We start from the raw sequence: 26,301 nt of genomic DNA on the forward strand, positions 1-26,301 counted from the left end.
TGAGAGTGTATTTTTTTATCCTCATCTTTAGGGCATGTTGTTCTCCATTTTTAATCAATCTGGAGTTTGGGTGACAGCTGATAATAGAATTAATACACGTGCAAATATGGATATGACAAGACTGGGTGACAGGGCAGTCCTGTACACCAGATACAAGACGATGTACAAGGTCTTTTTTAACATTGTAATAATATGTGAACATAAAATATTGAAACCATTTAAAACATCAATAAGAAAATATCCATCAGACCTTTATTGTGATTTACTGTTTTCCGCCACTAGGTGATGCTCTAGCTTAATATGTATTGGGTGATCAATGGACGCAATGACTAAATTAATCTTTCAAATCTGAGAATTATTCTCACTGATTTCATCATATTGACGGGATTAAAAAAAAAGAAAGAAACTTCTGAAGAAATTATTAATATCATATGATTAGGACCCACCTCGGGCTCTACTGTATCACATTCGTGTACAGTAGCAGACTGTGCTGTGCAGTGTTGCAGAAAGAAATGTGCGTGGCAGTTTAGCCCCTATATTAATACCAGCCAAATTGAACCAGACTTATTTAATTCGATCTGATCATTCTCTCTTTAAAAAAAAAAGTTTCACTTTATCTTTTTAACATGTATTTAAATTAATTAAAGTAAGTGAATCAGAACGTATATGCTCGAGCATATAAGTTCTGATTTATATACTTTCCAATCAATGGTGGACCGTGGACAGTAACGACAGTAACGACTTAACTATATACTGTATTTTGTAGTGACTTTCTACGGACATAATTCACCCTAGGAGAGTGGGCGGGGGTTTCGGGGTAAACACGGAAGTGGGGGTGTGTGTGTTGTGTTGTGAGAAGAGTGTGAAATAAACAAACAGACGTGCCGTTCTGAACATTCTGATTCAAAGATGGAAATAGCCATTCGTCTTACTTTGCTATTCCTACAATTTGTATTTTTTGAGTATCTGTACTTCATTTGAGTGTTACTTGATTTTGAATAGTCTACTATTAGTAGGCCTATAAAACATGTGGTAAGTATAACAGGTGGTGAGGTAACGGAAAGGTGGGCACCAAAACATTCACAAACACTTTAAATACTTAATTATTTGTTTTAAAGCAAGTAGCACAGCCTACTCCAGTCCTTTTAACTCAACCGCATATTTAACAACTTTCAACTTGTAGTTGAGTAGCCTAGTATTCGCCCAGGACTCGAGTATCTACGCCTATATCTACGTGCTACTTTAGGCCAGGTGGGTTTTCAACAGGTGGTCGGTGGGCCGTGACCGTGACGCTATTGGCGATTATTGCATGTGGTCAGTCAGTGGCCACTGACCATGATAGAGTAGATCTTGCATTTGTATTTTCTTCCACGAAACAGTGGACTCAAATTTTAATTTGCACTGTGTGGAAGTGTGTCATTGTCACTTGTTGTCAGGTAGGCATACAGCATATTGGGAAGTCCGAGGTTAAGAAATTCCAGAGTGTCTTTACATTTGTATGTAGCCTAGCCCTATACTGTATACAGCTATACTGATTGAGTAGGAACATTATTTGCACCTGCTGTGCCTATCGATTTAGCGATTACCAATATCCCCTGCAGCTGCCATAGAAACCTTTGAAGCGTGCTGTCTGTGAACTTGAATTCCGACCACCAGCTATACAGGCTATCATATCTGAATATCCTTCTGCTATTTAAGTAAAGCGAGCATTTACCTATTTTGCTATTATACTTATCCCTTTTCTTTACAACCATCTGGGTGCGCTCATGTCTTGGCAGAGAGAGGGGTGTCCGTGGTGTGCGCCTCCTGGGCGGAATGGAATGGAAGGAATGGAATGGTACAGTCCGGAGCGAACCGAACGGCTTCAGTGGCCAGCGAGACAACCAGCGAGGAGGATCCTATCGGCTCTCAGTCATCATCATCATCATCAGCACAGTACCGCCACGACCCGACCACGGCACGGACCAGCAGCAGCAGCACCGCGGTACCACCGGACCCGGCCGAGGATCAGATCACCACCAGAACCAAGAATTTCATTCCGCTAAAACAAACACTTTTCTTCCGCCCCGGAGATGAAACAGCCTCTGCTCGAGCTGATGAGGATGAGCAGAATATGCCGGATGGTTTTCGCCACTTGTTTGGGATCTTTTATTCTGGTCATCTTTTATTTCCAAAGTATGTTCCAACCAGGTAGGACCTTTTCTTCTGTTACCTCGTGCGTGTGACTGTGTGTGTGTGTGTGTGTGTGTGTGTGTGTGTGTGTGAGAGAGAGAGAGAGAGAGAGACAGACACCCTGCTGGGTTGCCCCTGAGGGGATCTCGTTTTGTTCAACTGTACAATAATGAAACCGCAGAATAATTCATGAACGCGTAATTCAATCTATAGCGTCGCCACAGTTTTACGCTTTTAATTCAATCCGCCGGTGACTAAATTGAAACCGTTAATAGCCTTAGTAAATAGTAATCTATCACAGGTCAAAATCATCATGACACTCGATAATGCCTGGAGGAGTGCAAAAAATTCAATGAATTCAATCCGGCTCCAACAATCAATTAACGGCAATCTGTCTCTCTTATGGGTCTTGATTCAACAATATTCTCCTGGGAGTAGGAGATCATGTGCCGCTACGCTACTGATCCATGCATGATGCATGTGGGTGTGATTTAATGTATGATTTATGTGCCGGGGCCGAGTCCTCTGACAAGTGGCAAGCAGCTAGAGGAGAGGGAGAGGGAGCGGTTCTCTTCTCTTCTCTGTCTGGTCTGGGTGGAATCTGGATGCTTTTTTTGTCTTGTGGAATCCGTGCCAAAAAGCTTCCGTGCGCGACGCTCCTTCTCCGCTGTGTGTGTGTGTGTGTGTGTGTGTGTGTGTGTGTGTGTGTGTGTGTAGCCCCCTACTAGCCTATACAGTTGAAGCCCTGTGCGCGGAATCTAAAGCATCCTCTCCTTGTCCTGCATACAAATGCCGATGCTCTCTCTTTTTCACACATATCGACTTAACAACAGGTATGCTGTGTGTGTGAGTCTGCCTGTATAATAGGGCGAAACATCATGGCTGAGCTCAACCGCATCTCCTGGAAGAAGTAGCCTATATTAAATGCTTGCTGAGCTATACTGTAACTGTATCCCATTTGGTCAAATGAAACGATGGATGGAGGCTATAATGCTAAATGCTTTTAAATGAAAGATAGGCCTATACAACAACACATCCACAAATGACTGTTTGAATAATTATTTAAAGGTGGGGATTCTTAAGAAGGGGAACTGACAGATGAGAGGAAGTCTGAGAAACAAAGGCTTGCCAAACCAAACCCTGCTTGCTTGCAGACAGCCTATTGGTCTGTTTCAGAACACACATGTGCTTCTGAAACAAAAGGAAGACATGTCTACCCACTGAAACCACGCAACGACACAGTGAAATCCTCAGTGAGCATTTAACTCAGAGTGTACAACAAATGTACCCCCAAAGGGTCTATTTGAGAGTAAAAGAGAGTCACAAATAACCTCAGGATTTTACTGTGTATGATGAAATGTGTTAACCAGACAAGACAGTAGCATTGAGCAAAGAGCAAAATCCGACTGAGCAAAACAGACATGTTGTGCCTGTGTGTGTTTGTTGTGATTATTATTATTATAGCAGTGTTATGTTACAGCTAGGTATGAGAGAAGATGACTAACAAAAGAATAATAGAGATGTTGATATTTTCCTCCTGTACTTTAATAGTACAGTGTAGGCGTATACTTTTGATCTAAGGTAATCGTTGAGGTGAATAATAAGACGTCACACTGAGTCGACGCTCATCATTCTTCTGAAGCACGTTGTTGTTTTTCGTTTTGTTGTTGATTCACTTATATAAGCCAGAGGGGCTTATCTGTATCTGTTAGATATTGTTTACTATTTCCATATCTGCTCTGGAATGTTTAATACCCTCCTCATCTCTCTCTCTCTCTCTCTCTCTCTCTCTAATCTCCTCCCTCCCTTCTAAAATAGTTATTTTTGGTCAAACTTGAATGATAAACAGAAAAGCAGTGCATTGTGTTGTATTCGCCGGGGAAGGAAGGATGCGTTCAAATGGATTAATTATACTTTACAAAACTTTATAAAAACCAATGTTATTAATTAAATTATCTTATAAATTATATCCTCTCTGGTGTACATACGGTATACACAAAGACACACCTTGTATTTATATCGCGCACGGACACACACACACAGCGAGCGACCCTGTCTTACAACAACAAAGCATACTTTTAAAGCCTTCAGTTTTGAGCTCAGCTGTCTCTTTTCTCTGTACAACAACTCGCTTTCACTTTCTCCGTCATACACTCTCTCACGTTCTCTCTCTCTCTCTCAGACGGTCGCTCAGTCAGTCAGTCGATTACTCTCTCTCTTCCTGTGTCGCACGCCCACACACACACACACACACACACACACACACACACACACACACACCACTCCACCAGAGACCTCTATTGTAGAGCCTCATCAGATAAATGACCACAGCCTTGGTTTCCTAGGCTCAGACAGGCATGTTCCCACTCAGGCCAGGCCTGGTTGATGGGAACCCTGTCTCGCCTCCCAGTGTAAACTCTCACCTCTCCTCTCAGGGCTAGTGGGGGTCACGACCCCTTGTAAATCAGACAGTGGAGAGGGGGGGGGGGGACAGTGACATCACACTGTGGCCCTAAAACACACACACACACACACACACACACACACACACACACACGCCCCTAGCAATGCCATCAGAAGTCGGAAAACATGGTGGTAAAAGTCATCCTCCAAATGGATGTTTATGATTGATCAGCCAACATGTTTTTGTCAGTAAAATGACAGATATCCCTTTTTATAATGGAACTGTTGTATATTTTTATTCACGTATCCTCCCCCCCACACACACACACACACACACACACACACACACACACACACACACACACACACACACACACACACACACACACACACAAATGTGAACTCCTGGCCCAACATAGGTCACATTGGTGCCAAATGAGGGGCTGTCTGTCTGTCAGTTGCCGCTGTTTGTTATCTTCTCTCTGCCAAAAATGGTGCCGTTTGTGACGCATGGATTTGTGTGTTTTCTGACAGCCGGACATGTACATGTACAGTACAGTAGGGGAGCTAAAGCATGACCTTTTTCTTTACTGTATTCTTGTCACTTTCCGTTGGGTTTCTCTCTGCCTCGGGTGGGTTGGTGGCCATCGGCCATGACGGACCCGTTCCACTTCATCAGTAAGAGCTGGCCTTGTCTCTACAGGTCCATTTAGAGTCATGTTAGAGGCCTTGTCTACTCTACAGGTCCTTTTAGAGTCATGTTAGAGGCCTTGTCTAGACAGGTCCTTTTAGAGTCATGTTAGAGGCCTTGTCTCTACAGGTCCATTTAGAGTCATATTAGAGCCTTGTCTACAGGTCCATTTAGAGTCATGTTAGAGGCCTTGTCTCTACAGGTCCATTTAGAGTCATATTAGAGCCTTGTCTACAGGTCCATTTAGAGTCATATTAGAGGCCTTGTCTACTCTACAGGTCCATTTAGAGTCATATTAGAGCCTTGTCTACAGGTCCATTTAGAGTCATATTAGAGGCCTTGTCTACTCTACAGGTCCATTTAGAGTCATATTAGAGGCCTTGTCTACTCTACAGGTCCATTTAGAGTCATATTAGAGCCTTGTCTACAGGTCCATTTAGAGTCATATTAGAGGCCTTGTCTACTCTACAGGTCCATTTAGAGTCATATTAGAGGCCTTGTCTACTCTACAGGTCCATTTAGAGTCATAAATTATTAGAGCCTTGTCTACTCTACAGGTCCTTAGAGTGGTATTAGAGCTGTTTGTTTACACTGTTGGAGTCCTATTGTTTGTTTTGTGCCCCTGAGATAGTTTGCCTTTCATTCTTTCTTTGTCTCTCTTTTCTGTCCCACCTTCTATCAGTCTGAAGCTCTGTTTATTTGTCTCTGTTTATCTATCCTCAATCAATCTCCCTCACTGTGTGTGTGTGTGTGTGTGTGTGTGTGTGTGTGTGTGTGTGTGTGTGAGCGCGTGAGCGTGTGTGCGTGTGAGAAGTACAGTTTCGTGTTTCCCCTTTCATTCTGTCTTCTGTGCACCTTTAGGCCATTCATACAGTCATTTGCTCACATTTCTCCCACAATGCCATTGTGTGACCAGCTCCCAAGTTGCCAAACCACCAACTAGTGACCTAAACTGACCCAATTTGGAACCGGAGGAATCGTTTTATTATTTTTGGTTGTTGTAATATGGTGGGTCCGGTGCAACGGAACCCGCCCAAGACAGAGAAGAACTGTTTCTGTAATATGGTGGGTCCGGTGCAACGGAACCCGACCAAGACAGAGAAGAACTGTTTCTGTAATATGGTGGGTCCGGTGCAACGGAACCCGACCAAGACAGAGAAGAACTGTTTCTGTAATATGGTGGGTCCGGTGCAACGGAACCCCACCAAGACAGAGAAGAACTGTTTCTGTAATATGGTGGGTCCGGTGCAACGGAACCCCACCAAGACAGAGAAGAACTGTTTCTGTAATATGGTGGGTCCGGTGCAACGGAACCCCACCAAGACAGAGAAGAACTGTTTCTGTAATATGGTGGGTCCGGTGCAACGGAACCCCACCAAGACAGAGAAGAACTGTTTCTGTAATATGGTGGGTCCGGTGCAACGGAACCCCACCAAGACAGAGAAGAACTGTTTCTGTAATATGGTGGGTCCGGTGCAACGGAACCCCACCAAGACAGAGAAGAACTGTTTCTGTAATATGGTGGGTCCGGTTTAACCCGACCAAGAGATGAGGTGGACACTTTTCAGACAGGGCATTAGTCCGACATTCATCCACATGTGGGACTATAGCGTCTGCTCCCGTGCTTGCGGTTATGGTTTGGTTAGGAGATGAGGTGGGTTGTCATTTGTCTGACCAATTAATGACTTGTCTGGACTATATACGTACTGCACCCGACCAAGACAGGGAAGAACTCCATCCAAATGGGGATGTATGGAAAAGCCTTGCATGGAATTTCTTTGGGAACCTCTAAATTCCTCCCTGCCTTTTGGGCAGTAATGCCGGTAATGTGGCGGAATAGAGGAAAGACTGCTCCGTCCTGAGGTCAATGATCTCATATATAAATGGAGGACATACCGACTGCTGCCATACTGTAAAATTGACTATATATGCGATTTACATTTAAGTAACGTGTTCTTTTAGGGTTTTTTTGTCCCCATTTTCAGGCCCTCTATCTGTTTCCCTTTTTTCTACTGGAGAACTGTCCTGTCTTTTAGCGTTACGGCGTTTTTCCACAGAACGTCTGCCCGTGACGGGATGCTATGAAACGATTGAGAGATTGATGAGCAAAAGAAGATTCAACATTTAGAGATGTGTGTGTGTGTGTGTGTGTGTGTGTGTGTGTGTGTGTGTGTGTGTGTGTGTGTGTGTACAAGTGTGTGTGTGTGTGTGTGTGTTTCCTGCTCCCATTCATTGTATTCCGTGTCCCAGCTTGCTGCTCCTCTTGCCCTTGTGTGTGCATTGTACGAGGAGACTCGTATCCCGGACTTCCTGTTTGTGTGATCTTTAGCGGGGACTGTTGTTTTCCTGCCCAGCTTGACTCCTAAATCCCTGGATCAAACATCAGGCAGGGGGGAAAGGAAGGGGGGGAAGGGGGAGGGCAGGCAGAGAGGGGGGGGGGGGGGGGGAGGGCAGAGAGAGGGCAGGCAGGGGGGGGAGGGCAGAGAGAGGGCAGGCAGGGGGGGAAAGGGGGGGAGGGCGAGGAGAGATTGGTGCCCCAGACTAAGTTGTTCTCTGTTCGGTTGAATCCACATACACAGCTTATCTTCTGGTTCTTCTATCCCATTCTGCCTTGGGGTTAACCCATTCTGACCTGAGATCAGATTCATACGAGGTTTCCACTGGACACACACTGGTCTGATTAACCCATTCTGACCTGAGATCAGATTCTAAAAATGTCTTCTACACATCCTGACAGTTTTCCATTCTGACCTGAGATCAGATTCTAAAAATGTCTTCTACACATCCTGACAGTTTTCCATTCTGACCTGAAATCAGATTAAAAAAAATGTCTTCTATGTCAGTCGCTCTTCGATTTTTCAAAAACATAGCAGACCTACAAGCTCGTAGCGCGCCACTCGGTGGCGCGCTACGAGCTTGTAGATCTGCTATTTTTCAATAGCTAAAGCACGACATGATGCTATAACACCAAAATGGGTTCCCGTTAAGATTGGGTTTTAAGTAAACGAACGCTCCAACATTCCTAGACCGTTGGTTTGGGAATGAGTCGAGGCCCGGCACACGGAACGGGAATCTGCTGCCCCACTAACTGTCTCCACTTATAAGGCCCGGCAGAATCCAATAAGTTGGGGTTGATTTCCATTTTCCATCTGCTGGCACTTCATTAGAAAGGACCCCGGTTAGTTGGGAAAGCGGGCGCAAGCACTATGAAAGCATGCACGCGCACGCACGCACACACACACACACGCACGCACGCACGCACGCACACACACACACACACACACAAGCCCAGTCACATTCACTGTGCGCACAATTAACCCATTTTGGACTGAAGTCGATTAAAAAAAAGTCCTAACAATTTTATGAAAAACCTATGTTTCTATGTCAGTGGTGCTCAACCTTTTTCATGTGAAGGACCCCCAGAATTATCTCTATTGGGCCACGGACCCCCCCCCATCTCAAAATATGTAGTTCCAGGGACCCCCCCCCCCCCAGAAGCAAAGATTTTTGTTAGAAATGTTCGCTCTGAAATATATATTCAATGATTTGCGACATATTTTAACAATGTTTTTCAAAAATAGCAGACCTACAAGCTTGTAGATCTGATATTTCAGAGAAATATCTATTCACACACACGTCACGCATACACCTACTCACTGGCTTACTGACTCAAGTCTTACGAAATGCAGACGGGGGGAATAGAGCATGCTTGGAAAACCAGAATCAGCGAGTCGTTACACACGCACGCACGCGCGCACGCACACGCACACACACTCATCACAAAGAGCAGCGCTGTGTGTCTGATCACCTGCTCCCTGTATTTTCCTCAATGCCCGTCTGCCGTTCTGTCAGCTATTCTGGGGACGGGAACCCCTTATGGTGTTTTAAAGCATTATGTTATGCTTTTGCTATTGAAAAATAGCAGATCTACAAGCTCATAGCGGGCCACCGAGTGCCGCGCTACGAGCTTGTACATCTGCTAATTTTTTTAAATCGCGAAAACACGACGCAAATCTTTGAATATATATTCTTTCAGAGCGAACGTTTTTAACTCAAATCTTTGCTTCTGGTTGGTGGGTGGGTTTCTGATACAGAAACATGAGGTATTTCAGAAAACTGTCAGGATTTAGAAGATTTTTTTTATTTCGACGTCAGGCCTAAATAGGTTAATAATCGTCTGTCTGTCTGTCTGTCTGTCTGTCTGTCTGTCTGTCTGTCTGTCTGTCTGTCTGATAACTTGTCCCTCTTGCTGTATATGTCATATTTTAAGTCTTGTCTGATTGGTTGGCTGGCCCGTTATTCATATGAATCAGTCTGTCTGATTGGTTGGCTGGCCCCGTTATTCATATGAATCAGTCTGTCTGATTGGTCGGCTGGCCCCGTTATTCATTATGAATCATGGGAAAAAACACTGACTCATGGGATTACTGTGGAAAGGCTTTCGAACCACCTCAGGGCAAAGCAAGATTTCCAGGTGTGTGTGTGTGTGTGTGTGTGTGTGTGTGTGTGTGTGTGTGTGTGTGTGTGTGTGTGTGTGTGTGTGTGTGTGTGTGTGTGTGTGTGTGTGTGTGTGTGTGTGTGTGTGTGTGTGTGTGTGTGTGTGTGTGTGTGTGTGTGTGTGTGTGTGTGTGTGTGTGTGTGTGTGTGTGTGTGTGTGTGTGTGTGCGCGCGAGCTGTGAGTAGTGAGTATATCTAAGTGTGATTCGCTAGTTCGCTACCAGGCTATAATGTCAACTGGTCCGTTGATGCAGCCATGAAGGGGCAGGCAGGAAATATATGTGACAGCATGCGTGCGCACACACACACACATGAAGGGGCAGGCAGGAAATATCTGCACACATGTTAGACAGACTGACAAAGATCACACACACACGCACGCAAAGCCGTGCACACACACACACACTGGTGGTGGCAGGTTCTGGGTGAAAGGTGCGAGTGAGGATGGAATACGTCTTTATTAAAGTAGATGAAGGGCTGTCAGATGTTCAGGGGGGTCTCCCCGCCCGTCCCCCCCACAATAACCCATTCTGACCTGAGATCAGATTCTATAAATGTTTTCTACATCCTGACAGTTTTCTGAAAAAGCTATGTTTCTATGTCAGTCGTTCTTCGATTTTTCAAAAATAGCAGACCTACAAGCTCGTAGCGCGCCACTCGGTGGCGCGCTACGAGCTTGTGGATCTGCTGTTTTTCAATAGCTAAAGCATAACATAATGCTAACACCAAAAGGGGTTACCGCCCAGAATGGGATAATTACCGCTCCGACTCCTTCCTCTGCGTCGGAGGTGGCGACGTTAATGATGGAAAAATGTCAGTTCTTAAGTGCAGCTTTCTGCTCGACATCTGCTCGGCTGGGACCGTAAAGCACAGTTTGATCTCATCTCACTGCTTGATCTCACTGCATTTTGGACCCATTTCTCCATTTATATACCCCTAACTAACCCTCCCATTGTTAACGCGTCACGTTGAGGCCTGCAGGGTTGGCACTCATGTCACTCAAATTGTAGTCCTTTTGGCCTCTTGCAGGTTAATATCATGATCAGTCTTTATGTCTTTATTCTTGGAGACGGTATATTACTGGCACTTTGTAAGTCCCAAAGAAATGAGAGCGCCTGCTAAATCTCTCCTAAATTGTAACTTGGTGACTGGTGCTCACAAATGCATGCCTGTGTGCGCGTGTGTGTGTGTGTGTGTGTGTGTGTGTGTGTGTTAGTGTGTGTGTGCACGTGCACAAAACCTTGTATGGTAATAAAATGGGACCATCTGCAAAGATTTCCATTACTCACTCACTGACACATCTGCCGCATCGGTGGCTGTCTGTCTGTCTGTCTGTCTGTCTGTCCTCTGGAGGTGTGTCTGTCTGTCTGTCTGTCCTCTGGAGGTGTGTCTGTCTGTCTGTCTGTACTCTGGAGGTCTGTCTGTCTGTCTGTCTGTCCTCTGGAGGTGTGTCTGTCTGTCTGTCTGTACTCTGGAGGTGTGTCTGTCTGTCTGTCTGTCTGTCTGTACTCTGGAGGTGTGTCTGTCTGTCTGTCTGTCTGTCTGTCTGTCCTCTGGAGGTGTGTCTGTCTGTCTGTCTGTCCTCTGGAGGTGTGTCTGTCTGTCTGTCTGTACTCTGGAGGTGTGTCTGTCTGTCTGTCTGTACTCTGGAGGTGTGTCTGTCTGTCTGTCTGTCTGTCCTCTGGAGGTGTGTCTGTCTGTCTGTCTGTCCTCTGGAGGTGTGTCTGTCTGTCTGTCTGTACTCTGGAGGTGTGTCTGTCTGTCTGTCTGTACTCTGGAGGTGTGTCTGTCTGTCTGTCTGTACTCTGGAGGTGTGTCTGTCTGTCTGTGGAGGTGTGTCTGTCTGTCTGTCTGTCCTCTGGAGGTGTGTCTGTCTGTCCTCTGGAGGTGTGTCTGTCTGTCTGTCTGTACTCTGGAGGTGTGTCTGTCTGTCTGTCTGTACTCTGGAGGTGTGTCTGTCTGTCTGTCTGTCTGCCGTATTATGTCAGTACAGTAATAAGTATAGTATAGTACGGTATTCTATATGTGTGTGTGTGGCATGCTGATGACTGAGTGTCTTCTAGACTGAGCCGTTCCCATTGGTCATTAATTAAGTGCCACATTGTGTCATTGGACGACGTCTCGCCGGTGGAGAAGATGGGAATGTAATCATGCCGGCGGTGCGGCCGATAAATATTGATTTGGTCGTTATGTTTTATAGCTCCGCGTAGTTACTAAGCTCACCACTATAGAGACGAGTGTTATTAACCACATTAGGGCATTATTATTAAACCATTCTGACCTGAGATCAGATTCTATAAAAATGTTCTTCTACATCCTGACAGTTTTCTTGAAAAAAAGCTATGTTTCTATGTCAGTCGTTCTTCAGTCGATTTTTCAAAAATAGCAGACCTATAAGCTCGTAGCGCGCCACTCGGTGGCGCGCTACGAGCTTGTAGATCTGCTATTTTTCAATATAGCTATAAAGCATAACGTAATGCTTAAAAACACCAAAAGGGGGTTTCCGCCCAGAATTGGTTAACACTAGCCGAGAGAGAGGGAGGGGGGGGGGCTATAGGGGCATTTTTGGGCGGTGACAGAATGGGGGTCCAGTCACAGCGCAGCACTCAGGGCTGACAAACACAGAACCACTCATAATATTTACCTCTGGTGAGAACAAGGGGCCGGTGACCTGTGTGTGTGTGTGTGTGTGTGTGCGAGCGCACGTGTGCACCGTATGTGCATGTGTGTGTGCGGCCATGTGCACCTAATAATGTTATGACTGAGTATATTTGCGGCGCACATGTTTGCATTTGACAATGCATGTGTGCATACATTACGTGATATATTTACCTCCCTTGAGGGCAAGGTGTTGGCATGTGTGTGTGTGTGTGTGTGTGCGCCCTGCGTGCACACGTGCATGTGTGTGTGTGGCGATGTGCACCGTCCTATGTGTATAGAGTATATTTGACAATGCAAGTGCATACATAACATTACGTGATATATTTACCTCCATTGAGGGCAAGGTGTTGGCGTGTGTGTGTGTGTGTGTGTGTGTGTGTGTGTGTGTGTGTGTGTGTGTGTGGCCATGTGCACCGTCTTATATGTATGAATGAGTATATTTGTGCACATGTTTGCATTTGACAATGCAAACATGTGCATACATTACGTGATATATTTATTTACCTCCCTTGAGGGCAAGGTGTTGGCATGTGTTGGCGTGTGTGCGTGTGTTTGGCTTTCTAACGCTTGAAAAAACAAACGAGGATATGGGGCATGTGAAGAGTGTGTGTTGGCGTGTCTGTGTTTAGACTTCATCATTAAAGTGTACAGTCATGTACATAATCATTATGTTTTATGTAGTCTTTACTGTGGCAGTATAAAAGACTACATGTCCCAGCTCTGTGTTTGCCAGTGGATCACCACATGGGCAGCAGCAACAAGATTACCGGTAACCCATTTAGGACTCGGGTCGATTAAAAAAATGTTTTCTGGGTTAGGGTTAGGGTTAGGGTTAGAAAATTTTTTCTGAAAAACCCATGTTTCTATGTCAGTGGTGCTCAACCTTTTTCATGTCAAGGACCCCCAGAATTATCTCTATTGGGCCACGGACCCCCCATCTCAAAATATGTAGTTCCAGGGACACCCCAGAAGCAAATATTTTAGTTAAAAATGTAGTTGTGCAACTCAACTCTCTCTCTCTCTCTCTCTCTCTCTCTCTCTCATTAGCAGGCAACAGTGCAGCACTCTCTCTCTCTCTCTCCGTTTCTGGCACAACAGCGCCCCTACTGGTACTAATAGTCATACTGGTGCTCAATAACGTCACACGGACACATACAGTAGGTGAATAGGTGGTTGCACCACTCAAAAATGGAGAGAGAAAAATGTTCGCTCTGAAATATATATTCAAAGATTTGCACCACATTTTCACGACTTTTCAAGCTCAGACCTATACAAGCTCGAGTGGCGCGCTACGAGCTTGTAGATCTGCTATTTTTCAATAGCTGCCTTAAAGTATACCATAATGCTTTTAAAACACCATAACATGGGTTCCCATCCTGTGTATTTGTGCAACACCAGTGTGTACTCACTGTATATGTTCTGGAGGTCGACTCGTGATTTAAGAATTAGTTTCGATCTTTGTCTCTCTCGCTCTATACCGCTTTGGGAGTGGACAGGACAGCACATTGATTCCGTAATCGGAGAACGGGAGCGGGCAGAGGGAATTGTATAGCCCGCCATTTGAAACCCGACCCCCGGCCAACGAACGCAGCGGAGCAACGCGGAATACAGAGTGAGGAGTGAGGAGAGAGAGGTGGAGAGAGAGACACCGAGCTGGGACAGAGAGAGAGAGAGAGAGGTGGAGAGACACCGAGCTGGGACAGAGAGAGAGACACACACAATGGCACAGTGTGTTGACTCACTTTATCCCATTTTGGGCGTGGGAACCTTCTTTTGGTGTTAGCATTATGCTATGCTTTTTAGCTTTTGAAAAATAGCAGACCTACAAGCTCGTAGCGCGCCACTCGGTGGCGCGCTACGAGCTTGTAGGTCTGCTATTTATTCTTTTATCGAAGAACCACTGACATAGAAACATAGATTTTTCAGAAAACTGTCAGGATGTATAGAAGACATTTTTTTTAATCTGATCTCAGGTCAGAATGGTAAACTGTCAGGATGTAGAAGACATTTATAGAATCTGATCTCAGGTCAGAATGGGTTATACTGTGTAGTTCTGCTCGGGTAGTTGCAGCCTTCCCTTCCCTGTAAGAGAAGTGAATCATGGCTTTAATTAAGTGGAGGAAAGGGCCAAGCGACAACTCATTAAAGTTGCCAGGACAGGACCACTACTAGTAGCCAGTCACATCCACAACTACTGCTACTGGGAGACATGGCAGCAGCGACTGGGATGTAGAACCTCCTCTCCTTTCTCTGGGATATTGTTACATTCCCTTACAACGTCTAGGGCAGGGATGTCAAACTCAAATACACAGTGGGCCAAAATAAAGAAATTGGTACAAGTCGAGGGCCGGACTGTGTTTCAACACACAGGCCATTTTTGGGGAGAGGGGTATAGCTGAAAGTTGACCACAAGTGATATACTTTCACTGCTGATCAATAGTGAAGAGAAGACGCATGCTTTATTGCTTGCGCTTGCGGGCCCTCGATACGTGACAATGCACTCACAGTGCATTGTGGGACTTAGTATTGTAGTATTATGGTGGTCCGTGCAATATACCAGAGGGCCAGTTCTAATACTAATTAAATATCATCCCGCGGGCCAAAGATAATTCAGTCACAGGCCTGATTTGGCCCCCGGGCCTTGAGTTTGACGTATATGGTCTAGGGGTAATACTAAAAGGATGCAACACGGCTGGCACGTGAACTGTTAAGTATCCTTCCCCAGGCTGGCCCTCTGATCGTGGATTGGCTCACGGTGACGAGGTGGGCAGGCAGAAGGTGGATGTTTCTCCAAGCACCACAGCAGACCAAACCTGAGACTGAAAATGTCGATCAGCACTCAGTATTCCCATAATCGCTGTACACTATTTATTATACTGTATATATATATATATATATATATATATATATATATATATATAATAAATAGTGTTATACTGTATGTAACAGATATAGAACCTCCTCTCCTCTCCTTTCTCTGAGATATAGAACCTCCTCTCCTCTCCTTTCTCTGAGATATAGAACCTCCTCTCCTCTCCTTTCTCTGAGATATAGAACCTCCTCTCCTCTCCTTTCTCTGAGATATAGAACCTCCTCTCCTCTCCTTTCTCTGAGATATAGAACCTCCTCTCCTCTCCTTTCTCTGAGATATAGAACCTCCTCTCCTCTCCTTTCTCTGAGATATAGAACCTCCTCTCCTCTCCTTTCTCTGAGATATAGAACCTCCTCTCCTCTCCTTTCTCTGGGATACAGAACCTCCTCTCCTCTCCTTTCTCTGAGATATAGAACCTCCTCTCCTCTCCTTTCTCTGAGATATAGAACCTCCTCTCCTCTCCTTTCTCTGAGATATAGAACCTCCTCTCCTCTCCTTTCTCTGAGATATAGAACCTCCTCTCCTCTCCTTTCTCTGAGATATAGAACCTCCTCTCCTCTCCTTTCTCTGAGATATAGAACCTCCTCTCCTCTCCTTTCTCTGAGATATAGAACCTCCTCTCCTCTCCTTTCTCTGAGATATAGAACCTCCTCTCCTCTCCTTTCTCTGGGATACAGAACCTCCTCTCCTCTCCTTTCTCTGAGATATAGAACCTCCTCTCCTCTCCTTTCTCTGAGATATAGAACCTCCTCTCCTCTCCTTTCTCTGAGATATAGAACCTCCTCTCCTCTCCTTTCTCTGGGATACAGAACCTCCTCTCCTCTCCTTTCTCTGGGATATAGAACCTCCTCTCCTTTCTCTGGGATACAGAACCTCCTCTCCTCTCCTTTCTCTGGGATATAGAACCTCCTCTCCTCTCCTTTCTCTGGGATATAGAACCTCCTCTCCTCTCCTTTCTCTGAGATATAGAACCTCCTCTCCTTTCTCTGGGATATAGAACCTCCTCTCCTCTCACACACCCCTCCTTTCTCTGCCCATTCATTGGATGTTTGACTATCATCATGACTCTTGATGACTCATGACACTTCTGTGAACGATGCCGTATATCATTTTGAGTGACTGCCCCCCCCACCACCACTGTACTGTACTGTACGTGTCTGTCCCTGAGAGTAATATATTAATAGTGACGTCGCCGGATTTATTCTCCTCCCATCCACTTGCATTAAGTTGGGGCGGCTGGCTGTGGCTCAGGAGGTAGAGCAGGTCGTCCAATGATCCCTGCAGGTCGGCGGTTCGAATCCCGGCTCCTCCTCCTCCTGTCCCACATGTGGAAGTGTCCTTGGGCAAGACACTGAACCCCACACTGCCTCCAATGAGACACTGAACCCTACGTTGCCTCCAATGAGTCGGTCGGTGTGAGCTCGCCACCGTCGGTGTGTGAATGTGGGGAAGTGAGGACGCTGGCGTCGACTGTTCGACGCTTCACCTCCCAATGTATGAATGAATGAACCTTCACCTCCCAATGTATGAATGAATGAACCGTTGTAAAGATTCACCTCCCAATGTATGAATGAACCGTTATTGTAAAGCGGTTTGAGCACTTGGAAAAGCGCTATAAAAATGGATTGGGTCCAAACACATGAACACGCTGGTTCCGTTGACTATCATTACAACACGTTCACGACTTCACGTATGAAACGGCGTTCACGTGTCATCGTGAACGTGTGCAATGATGACTCACCGATGCGTCATACAGGAGCAGAGATTTAGCCGGGTGGACTGGGTTGGTTCTGGTTGGTGGTGTAGACTAATTTGGCGCTGGCATATTTTGGTCAGGTTTCCACTGGGCTGACAGACAGTGGTCACTCTCCGAGTGAATAATGTGCGCACAGTGAATGTGACTGGGCTTGTGTGTGTGTGTGTGTGTGTGTGTGTGTGTGTGTTTGCGTGCGTGCGTGCGTGCTTTCATAATGCTTGCGCCCGCTTTCCCAACTAACCGGGGTGTCCTTTCTAATGAAGTCAAAGCGTGCCAGCAGATGGAAATCAAACCCAGAACTTATTGGATTCTGCCGGGCCTTATAAGTGGCGACAGTAGTGGGGCAGCAGATTCTGTTCCGTGTGCCGGGCCTCGATTCATTCACAAACCAACGGTCCAGGAATGTTGGAGCGTCGTTTACTTAACCCAAGGCAGAATGGGATAGAAGAACCAGAGAAGATAAGCTGTTATGTGGATTCAACCGAACAGAGAACAACTTAGTCTGGGGCACCAATCTCCCTGCCCAGGATTTAGAAGACATTTTTAGGATCTGATCTCAGGTCTAAATGGGTGAAATGAACACAGCATTTCTCTGGGTATCTCATTTCTCTTTCCCCTCTATGACTATGACTCTATCTGGACGATAGAGTTTCCAATAGAGTTTGCCAGTGTGGCCGTTTTTTTCAGTTCGCCGGCACCAGGCCTGGTCCCGCTCGCTATAGCTCCGTGGCGTGGCATCGGCTGAAAGCGCTGGCCACCGGTCAGACAGGCCAGCTGCCTGAGCGTTCTCTCGTTGGTCGGAGAGACTCAAAGAAGGGCCTCCTCTCATGCCACGCCAAACGGAGGGTTCAGGGCGGACATGTTGGCACAGCAGAGCAAACAACTCTCTCTAACGTCAGCTGAGTCGGCAACAAATTGTAGACATAGCGCATTATGCATGCGCACAATCATACACGCGCTCACACTGTGTCTGTCTCACTCTCTCTCTCTCTCTCTCTCTCTCTCTCTCAATCCTTCGCACTGTCCCTCACACACTCTCTTTACACACACACACACACACACAGTCACACACACACACACGCACGCACACACACACACACACACACACGCACACACAGATGCGATCCCAAGCCCCTCCTAGCAACAGAAGACGTAGCGTCTGTCTATGGTGCGATGTCTGGACAGTTCATGCCAGGACACACAGCGGTTGGACAGTGGGGAGAGAGAGAGAGAGAGAGAGAGAGAGAGTTGAGAAGGAAACGGTGGATGGATGGAAGGATGGAGAGGAAGGGTGTGGTAAATAAAAATGCTAAATGGTGCATTTATATAGCGCATTTATTTATATAGATTGTGCATTACATTCACCCGTTCACACACACATTCATTCACACACCGATGGCGGCGGAAACCATGCAAGGCAGGCACCGACCAGCACATCAGGAGCAATTAGGGGTTCAGAGTCTTGCTCAAGGACACTTTGACAGCAACTCTGAGGGAGGCTGGGTTCTGTGCGGAGGGGTGGAGGGTTGTGGGCAGGGGTGGAGGAGTGTGGGGAGGGGTGGAGGAGTGTGGGCAGGGGTGGAGGGGTGTGGGGATCTCATGGACAGATGTGACTCATCTCTCCTCTCCTCTCCTCTCCTCCCGGAGACCCAGGTGTCGTTTCCAGGCAGGAGTAGACCCTCCAGACAGTAATCTGTCTCTATCTGTTGAAGACGTCCCATCTGTCGTCACTCCCGTGTCTTTTTAGGGCGTGTGTGTGTGTGTGTTGCACACAGGAATGTTTATGTGTCCACGCTGAAAGGAGAAAGCTTTGGTTCAAACAAAAAAAAATCCCTTTGGGAAATAGGAAGAGGAATCATCCACATTAGAATCCTGTGATCTTTTCCCTCACTGTTCTGTTCTGTTCAGAATCCTCTTAAGTCTAAATCTAAGCTATAAATGCCTGTAAAACATATACAGCTGGCGTACTGTACGTTTACAGCTTGTAAAGCAACCCAAATCCGGACTGCGATAGAAGTGCTTAATAAGAGTGCATCACACTGAGAGAAGGTTCACAGAATGAACCGGATCCTATTCCGGCCGTACTGTATGCGCCACCAGATGCAGTGAAGATAAAGGCTCTCTCTGACTGTTCCATTGTTTGTGGTCGAGTCATGTCCAAGAGTGGAGGAATTCAGTAGAGGGGGGTCTGGTCGGTAGATACAAAAGATTTGGTACCTCCTGCCCGGTTGGCATCGGGCTAATTCACACTCGCATTGCATTGCATCGCATAAAACAATGAATCAATCAACTTTATCTGTTCAGACTCAGGGTCCAATAAACAACAGACAACATAAAACACTACATACAGAGAAGAAACACCCCTAACCCATAAAAACATAATTTTTACAATAAACATTCATACTGTACCAGTGCTTCCAAAAAGCAGACCGGTATACCTAGTGCTACTGAAGCTCGGGTTACATAGCAGCATAATTATGCAGTTTTGAGACTCATTGAGCCGACACATACATTTATACATTATAAGTTTCTCAGTAAGGCATGAAAAGTGTATACTCCCACACTACAGAATAACTCACTTGCACTGTGTATAAATACATTATTGTATTTATTTTCGTAAAATCTATATGTGTAGGGGTGTGTGTGTGTCCTGTGTGCCAGTATGTGTTTGTTTTCGTTCTGCATGATGTGCATTGGAAGGTGATCTAATCTAATCTGTCCGTCAGTCTGTGTTTACTCTGGACCTCATGGATTACCCCATGCAGTGGTGCTTAAGAGATATCTGTGAAGTCTGTCTGAATTTCTTCATTAGGATAACAATCCCTTGAGATGAACCATCCCGTTTTCAAGGGGGTCAAAGGGCAATTCACAAAATACACTTCATACATAAAGACACTTTTTACAAACAATTCAACCAGACAAAACAGACTGCAACAAAACAACATTTCACATAACATGGACATAACGTAGACATAACACATGGATCATTGCATCATGGATCTGCTACAGGGGTAACCAACCTGGGGTTCGCGATCTACCAGTAGCTCGCGGGAACCTTTCGAGTCGATCGCGAAGTGCTCAGACCCATTGGAATAATGTCAGTGCCGCTCGTCACATACAAATTAATTTTGAGCAGAGCGCTGTGGCTCTGAGTTTGAGAATAGACCCCATCGTCCAAGGGTGTGTGTGTGTGTGTGTGTGTGTGCGTGTGTGTGGTGGGGGGGTGGTATCTTAGCAACACTGAATGATCTGTCCCATTGGTCGTGTGCTCGTATCATGAGCCAATGGCTGCAGCTCTGAGCTTCCCAGACCCAGGTTCCCATTACGTCATGCCGTAAAGAGAACTGACAGCCACACGGCTGCTACCATATTAGCAGCTGTGAGCGCTCTTCTCTTCTCGTGAAGAAAGCAGGACAGAGTGGTCAAATAAATCCCGCCGTCATTCATACTGTATTTATTCTCCGACCCGACATTAAAATACGGAACAACGTGCTCACGGGGCCTCGTGACAGGCTGCAGACACTTCGAGTTGGGACTACTAGCCGATAGCGCCGCTGCTCCTTCAGTTTTCGTTGTTCGTTGTTATATTTTTTATTATTGGGATTTGATCATTGATGCAAATTCTAAACATATGGATGCAGCTGCAGAAGTTGTGTTGCTTAAAGGAATGCATAGTCTCGTTCTCCTCAAACAAAAATATAAAAATGAGACAAATATACTGAATATACCAGTCTGCAATGCAAACTAATAGGCGAGTGCACTCCAGGGCATATGCAAAGGGAAAGAAATAAAGAATGACTTCTGTCCGTGACAATAATCAATGCTACAGTTTGAAATCTGTACACACGCACACATAGAGCAAAAGATATGATAAATATGAAGTATGAAAACTTGTTGAAGTACAACGCATGAGTCAAGTAGCTGCTTTTGTATCAAATCCTATTTACGGAGCCTACTGTCATTGAACTGCTGTCCGATACTTATGTGAAATGGCCTTTTCACAAATGAAAATAATAAAATCCAAGTTTAGAACTCGTATGACTGACTCACATCTTAATGACACCCTCAGACTGGCAATCACTAAATATGAACCAGATTTCAAAACGCTTGCAGATAACACAGCAGTCTCATTAAAGGTGGGCTGACCCTGAGAGTATGTCACCATATCTGTGCAAATATATATGGTCATGTTATGCCTATGTCATTTGAACATCTGCCAATGTGAATATTCATTGAAATGAGAAACAAAATATTTCTAATACTAATTATTTCTAATTTGTCTTAATATTATTTGACATTGATAATATAACAAACTTACTATAAGTATTTATTCTAATTTAAGCTTTAGTCTTTGTGTGGATGTGTGCACATGCATTGAGTCTGTCAGAAATAGCAAAAAAACAAGTGTTTTTTCTAACACGTTTTAGTGGTAGATCTTGGCTTACAATTGGGAATAAAATGGGCTCTTGGGCTTGAAAAGGTTGGTTACCACTGCCGGGTCCTCTCATCTGGAGATCACTGTAGCTGCAGCAGCTACAGTGATCTCCAGATGAGAGGACCGCACAGTTTTAAACAAATGAAAACAGGTAGATTGTTCCAGTCACTAAGGAGCTTTGAACATAAATTATTTTTTGCCAACTGATGTGGGTATATTGAAGTAAACCTGTGAGCAATGTCTAAGTTGATGTGTAGACGACGTGTATGGTATCATAATAAGCTGTTTCAAATACTGTGGATAATTGAAATGAATACATTTAAAGATGAACTGCAGTTCATCTTTAAGTAAGTCCCTTACCTGCAGATAGAGAGTGGACGTGGAGACAATGAATGAAGGGCCTGGTTCTGGTTCAGCCCAGGAGAAAACCCCAGAGCAAAATGGATTGTGGAATTAAGAGGGAGACGGGAATGGGAAAAGAAATTCCAGGAGGAGGTTTAAGAGACAAAACTAAGCTTCCACACCACCGGCCTCCTACCTACAGCCAGCATGCCGTGCAGGTGGGGGGGGGGGGGCGTTGCCATGGAGACTAGGCCAGTGGGGAGTGAGCGATGTGGTTGGTTGGTTGGCGGAGGTCCATATCCAGCATGGCAGGCTATAAAGCGGTCGTGTGACTTCTTCTGTGTTGCAGTTTTCGGGCCATGCTGTTGGCTTGGAAGTGTGTGCTTCGGAGGACATGGCACCCGCAAGATGTATCGTCCTCTTCTGTCGCCTGTCTGTGTGCCACAGGGTTGCCATGTTGGCTGGTTTTCCCTGCCAAAGTTGACTTGTTTTTTTCCCCAGGTAGCGGGTTTTTGCGGGGGTTCTTTTGGGTTTGTTTAAAAAAATTCGGTGGCTTGTTTTGAATATCAAACAACACTTTCAGCAGTGTACAGAGTTTCAGGAGTAACAAGAGATGGTCATTCCTTAAATGGACTCCATTCTATAGTTAACTCACACAGTTTGAAATAGGTTTACATGAGTCGGCAGTCTCTAATGAGTTTGTCAGTGAGGAACAGGTGGTAATTAGAGTGTTAAGTATCATCTACTAGTATAGGCTACATTAAATTAATCAATACCATGGTGTTTATATGCATTTTCACCACCACATTATGTCCCTGGAACAACATATTTTCAGATGTGGGGTCGGCGGCCAAATACATATATTTCTGGCGGTCCTTGACATGCAAATGTTTGAGAACGACTGACATAATAGAAACATGGGGTTTTTTGACAGAAAACTGTCAGGATTTAGAAGGCATTTGTAGAATCGTTTCCCAGGTCTCTCTCTCTCTCTCTCTCCACACTCTCTCTGCTTCTTTTCTCGGTGCGAGAGATGGCATGCCTTCAGTTGAACTCACTCGCTCACACAGTCACACACACACACACACACACACACACACACACACACACACACACACACACACACACAGTCACACACACACACACACACACACACACACACACACACACACACACACGCGCAGTACAGTGACAGGGCCATAATTTCCTCCGCTGTCTATTTTAAGAGGGGCTCGAAAAGAAGAAAAAGAAAAAAACACACACTATAATTTGGGGGTGGTTACATATATAACTGCAGCACTGTGAGAGGCTCAGACAGCATTTATAGGTATCTGAGTTCACTTCAGAGAGAGAGAGAGAGAGAGACGAACTGTGATGACGGTGACAACACAAAGTGACTCAGTGCTTCTGTCCTCCATTTGCGTCCCACTTTAGCCCATTTAGACCTGACGTCGAAATTTAAAAAAAAGTATTTTTTTTAATAAAAATAAATTCTGAAAAACCTCATGTTTCTATATCGGTGTGGTTCTCAATATTTCATGTCAAGGACCCCAAAAATGACATGTAATATGCCTCCGCCCCCCCCATCTGAAAATATGTTGTTCCAGGGACCTCCTCCCCAGAAGCAAAGATTTGAGTTAAAATGTTAATAAAAATGTATAACATATTCAAAGATTTGAGGCACGTTTTCGCGATTTTTTTCTAAAATAGCAGACCTACAAGCTCGTAGCGCGCCACTCGGTGGCGCGCTATGAGCTTGTAGATCTGCTATTTTTCAATAGCTAAAGTATATAACATAATGCTTTAGTTAAAACACCCAAAAGGGGTTCCCGTCCAGAATGGGTTAGGGCATAATGCTTCGTTCCTGAGGTACCGATTGGTGCACATTTCCAGTAATTCGTTGTGAGAGACACTGTCTACGAATAACTACCATTATAGCAGCTCACGGTTGCTCAGTTTAGTTGGAAGTATAGACATATCTGTCATGAGGTTTTGGGCCGTCACCACTTAGAGGGGATAACACTGCTATACACTGTCCTCTGTGTGGGTAGTGTATGCATACAAATCAGCATACTGTATACAGTCCTATTTATATGCATACAGTACATGTACAGTATGTGGGCGGCTGTGGCTCAGGAGGTAGAGCAGGTCGTCCAATGATCCCTGGGGTCGGCGGTTCGAATCCCGGCTCCTCCTCCTCCTCCTGTCCACATGTGGAAGTGTCCTTGGGCAAGGCACTGAACCCTACATTGCCTCCAATGAGACACTGAACCCTACGTTGCCTCCAGTGAGTCGGTCGGTGTGAGCTCGCCACCGTCGGTGTGTGAATGTGGGAAGTGAGGACGCTGGCGTCGACTGTTCGCCGCTTCACCTCCCAATGTATGAATGAATGAACCGTTGTAAAGATTCACCTCCCAATGTATGAATTAATGAACCGTTGTAAAGATTCACCTCCCAATGTATGAATGAATGGACCGTTTTAAAGCGCTTTGAGCACTTGGAAAAGCGTTATAAAAATGCAATTAATTATGTATAATATATCTATGAGAGAGAGAGAGAGAGGTCAACATATATGACAATATCTTTTGAATCTTGCATCTATAGGGATGGGACAATAAGAAAATTACATGTGACGATTATCGTCGTGGCAAAAATCATTTCGATTAACAATATTACCGAATTTTAGCGATGATCAAAACTTAAAATGACACTTTTGGATAGCACAGATCAGGTTATGATGAGCTTGTAGATCTGCTATATATTTTTTTCGCTAACCGATTTGTGTAGAGTAGAAATAAGAGCATGCCAGTTTTTATCAACATAGAGGGTTTAAGTGGTGCTGGATTTGCAGCTCAACAAACAAAGGCTATAATTCATCCTCTAGTGTATGACGGAAGATCAATTTCAGGATAAATTAACATCTGAGCGATGTGATTATTGTGAGTTAGTGTTTTTCTTTTAGTGGTGCAACCACTCCAAGGAACAGCAATGTCTGTGTTCACCTATGTATGTATGTATGTATGAGCACGAGTATGACTATTAGTACCAGTAGGGGCGCTGTTGTGCCAGAGAGAGAGATAGTGCTGTACTGTTGCCTGCTAATGAGAGAGAGAGAGAGAGAGGGAGAGAGGAGGGGGGGAGAGAAAGAGGGGGGTTGCACCACTCAGTTCACACAGGTGTGATTTTTGAGTGGTGCAACCACTCCAAGGAACAGCAATGTCCGTGACTCTGTGTCCGCCTATATGTGGCGCTGTTGTGCCAGAAACAAAGAGAGACAGTGCTGTACTGTTGCCTGCTGAGAGAGGGAGAGAGAGGGGAGTTGCACCACTCAGTTCACACAGGTGTGATTTTTATATCACGATAAAAGCTAATACCAATAACGTTTATTGTCCCATGATCCCTCTTGAGTTGGTAGTTTGGGCTGCAGGGTGTCCCAACATCTGCCTTCAGAGATCATTCCAGCTGTGCTGTGCTTTGGGTGTGGACAGGAAATACAGGATGAAACAATGTTCTGGCTGGGCCGTTGGCCCAGGGCCCTGCTGGTTTAAGTGGTGCTGGGCCCTGGTCCCGGCTGGGCAGCATGGCTCCCGGCTGGTCCTGGCCAGCATGGCTTTGCCATCGGCCGCAGCTCATCAGCACTGGCATTGATCATTGTTTCATCCTCTGTTTGTCAACAGAGGATGAAACAATGTCCCAGCTGGACCCTGGGCCCTGGTCCCGGGTGGGCCCTGGTCCCTGGCCAGTATGTCCCGGCTGGGCCCTGGGCCCTAGCCAGCATGGCTCTGCCATCGGCGGATGCAGGTCATCAGCGCTGGCATTTGTCTCCGTATTTTGACTACGTTAAAAAGAGGTTAACCCATTTTGTGCGGGAACCCCTTTTGGTGTTTTAAACATCACGTTATTAATTTAGCTATTGGAAAAATAGCAGATCTACAAGGTCTGCTTATTTAGAAAAATTGTGAAACTGAGGCACAAATCTTTGAATATATATTCTTTCAGAGTGAAAGTTTTTTACTTTAACATATTATCAGATGGGGGTCGGCGGCCAATTACATATATTTTTGAGGGTCCTTGACTGGCACATTAGAAACATAAGGTTTTTTTCCACAGAACTGTCAGGATTTAGATTAGAAGAACATTTAGTAGAATCGATGGTATCGGTCCAAACGGGTTAAATGATATAAAACGAAGGCGTTTGCACTTCGATATAATGAGAGAGCAGCGCTCGCTTTGGCAGCCGTTTGAGTTAACCCGTTCTGACCTGAGATCAGATTCTAAAAAATGTTCTCCTACATCCTGACAGTTTTCTGAAAAAGCTATGTTTCTATGTCAGTCGTTCTTCGATTTTTCAAAAATAGCAGACCTACAAGCTCATAGCGCGCCACTCGGTGGCGCGCTATGAGCTTGTAGATCTGCTATTTTTACATAGCTAAAGCATAACATAATAATGCTAACACCAAAAGGGGGTTCCC

At 45.3% G+C, this 26,301-nt stretch overlaps 1 protein-coding gene across 1 annotated transcript in view; it reads left to right on the top strand.

Annotated features, from left to right (window-relative positions):
- Nucleotides 1–1,959: 1,959 nt before the first annotated feature.
- The window catches only part of chst11 (carbohydrate (chondroitin 4) sulfotransferase 11), a gene marked incomplete at its 3' end in the record, with an annotated part of 82,682 nt that continues 58,340 nt past the window's right edge, over nucleotides 1,960–26,301 (top strand). Inside the window, exon 1 of the mRNA XM_080757510.1 lies at nucleotides 1,960–2,190. Within this exon, the coding sequence (XP_080613636.1) occupies nucleotides 2,073–2,190 (118 nt within the window). The 5' untranslated portion in view covers nucleotides 1,960–2,072. The remainder of the gene's footprint in view (nucleotides 2,191–26,301) is intronic.

The sequence above is a fragment of the Protomyctophum bolini genome (assembly GCF_963924005.1).
Source record: "Protomyctophum bolini genome assembly, chromosome: 23".
Taxonomy (NCBI): Eukaryota; Metazoa; Chordata; class Actinopteri; order Myctophiformes; family Myctophidae; genus Protomyctophum; species Protomyctophum bolini.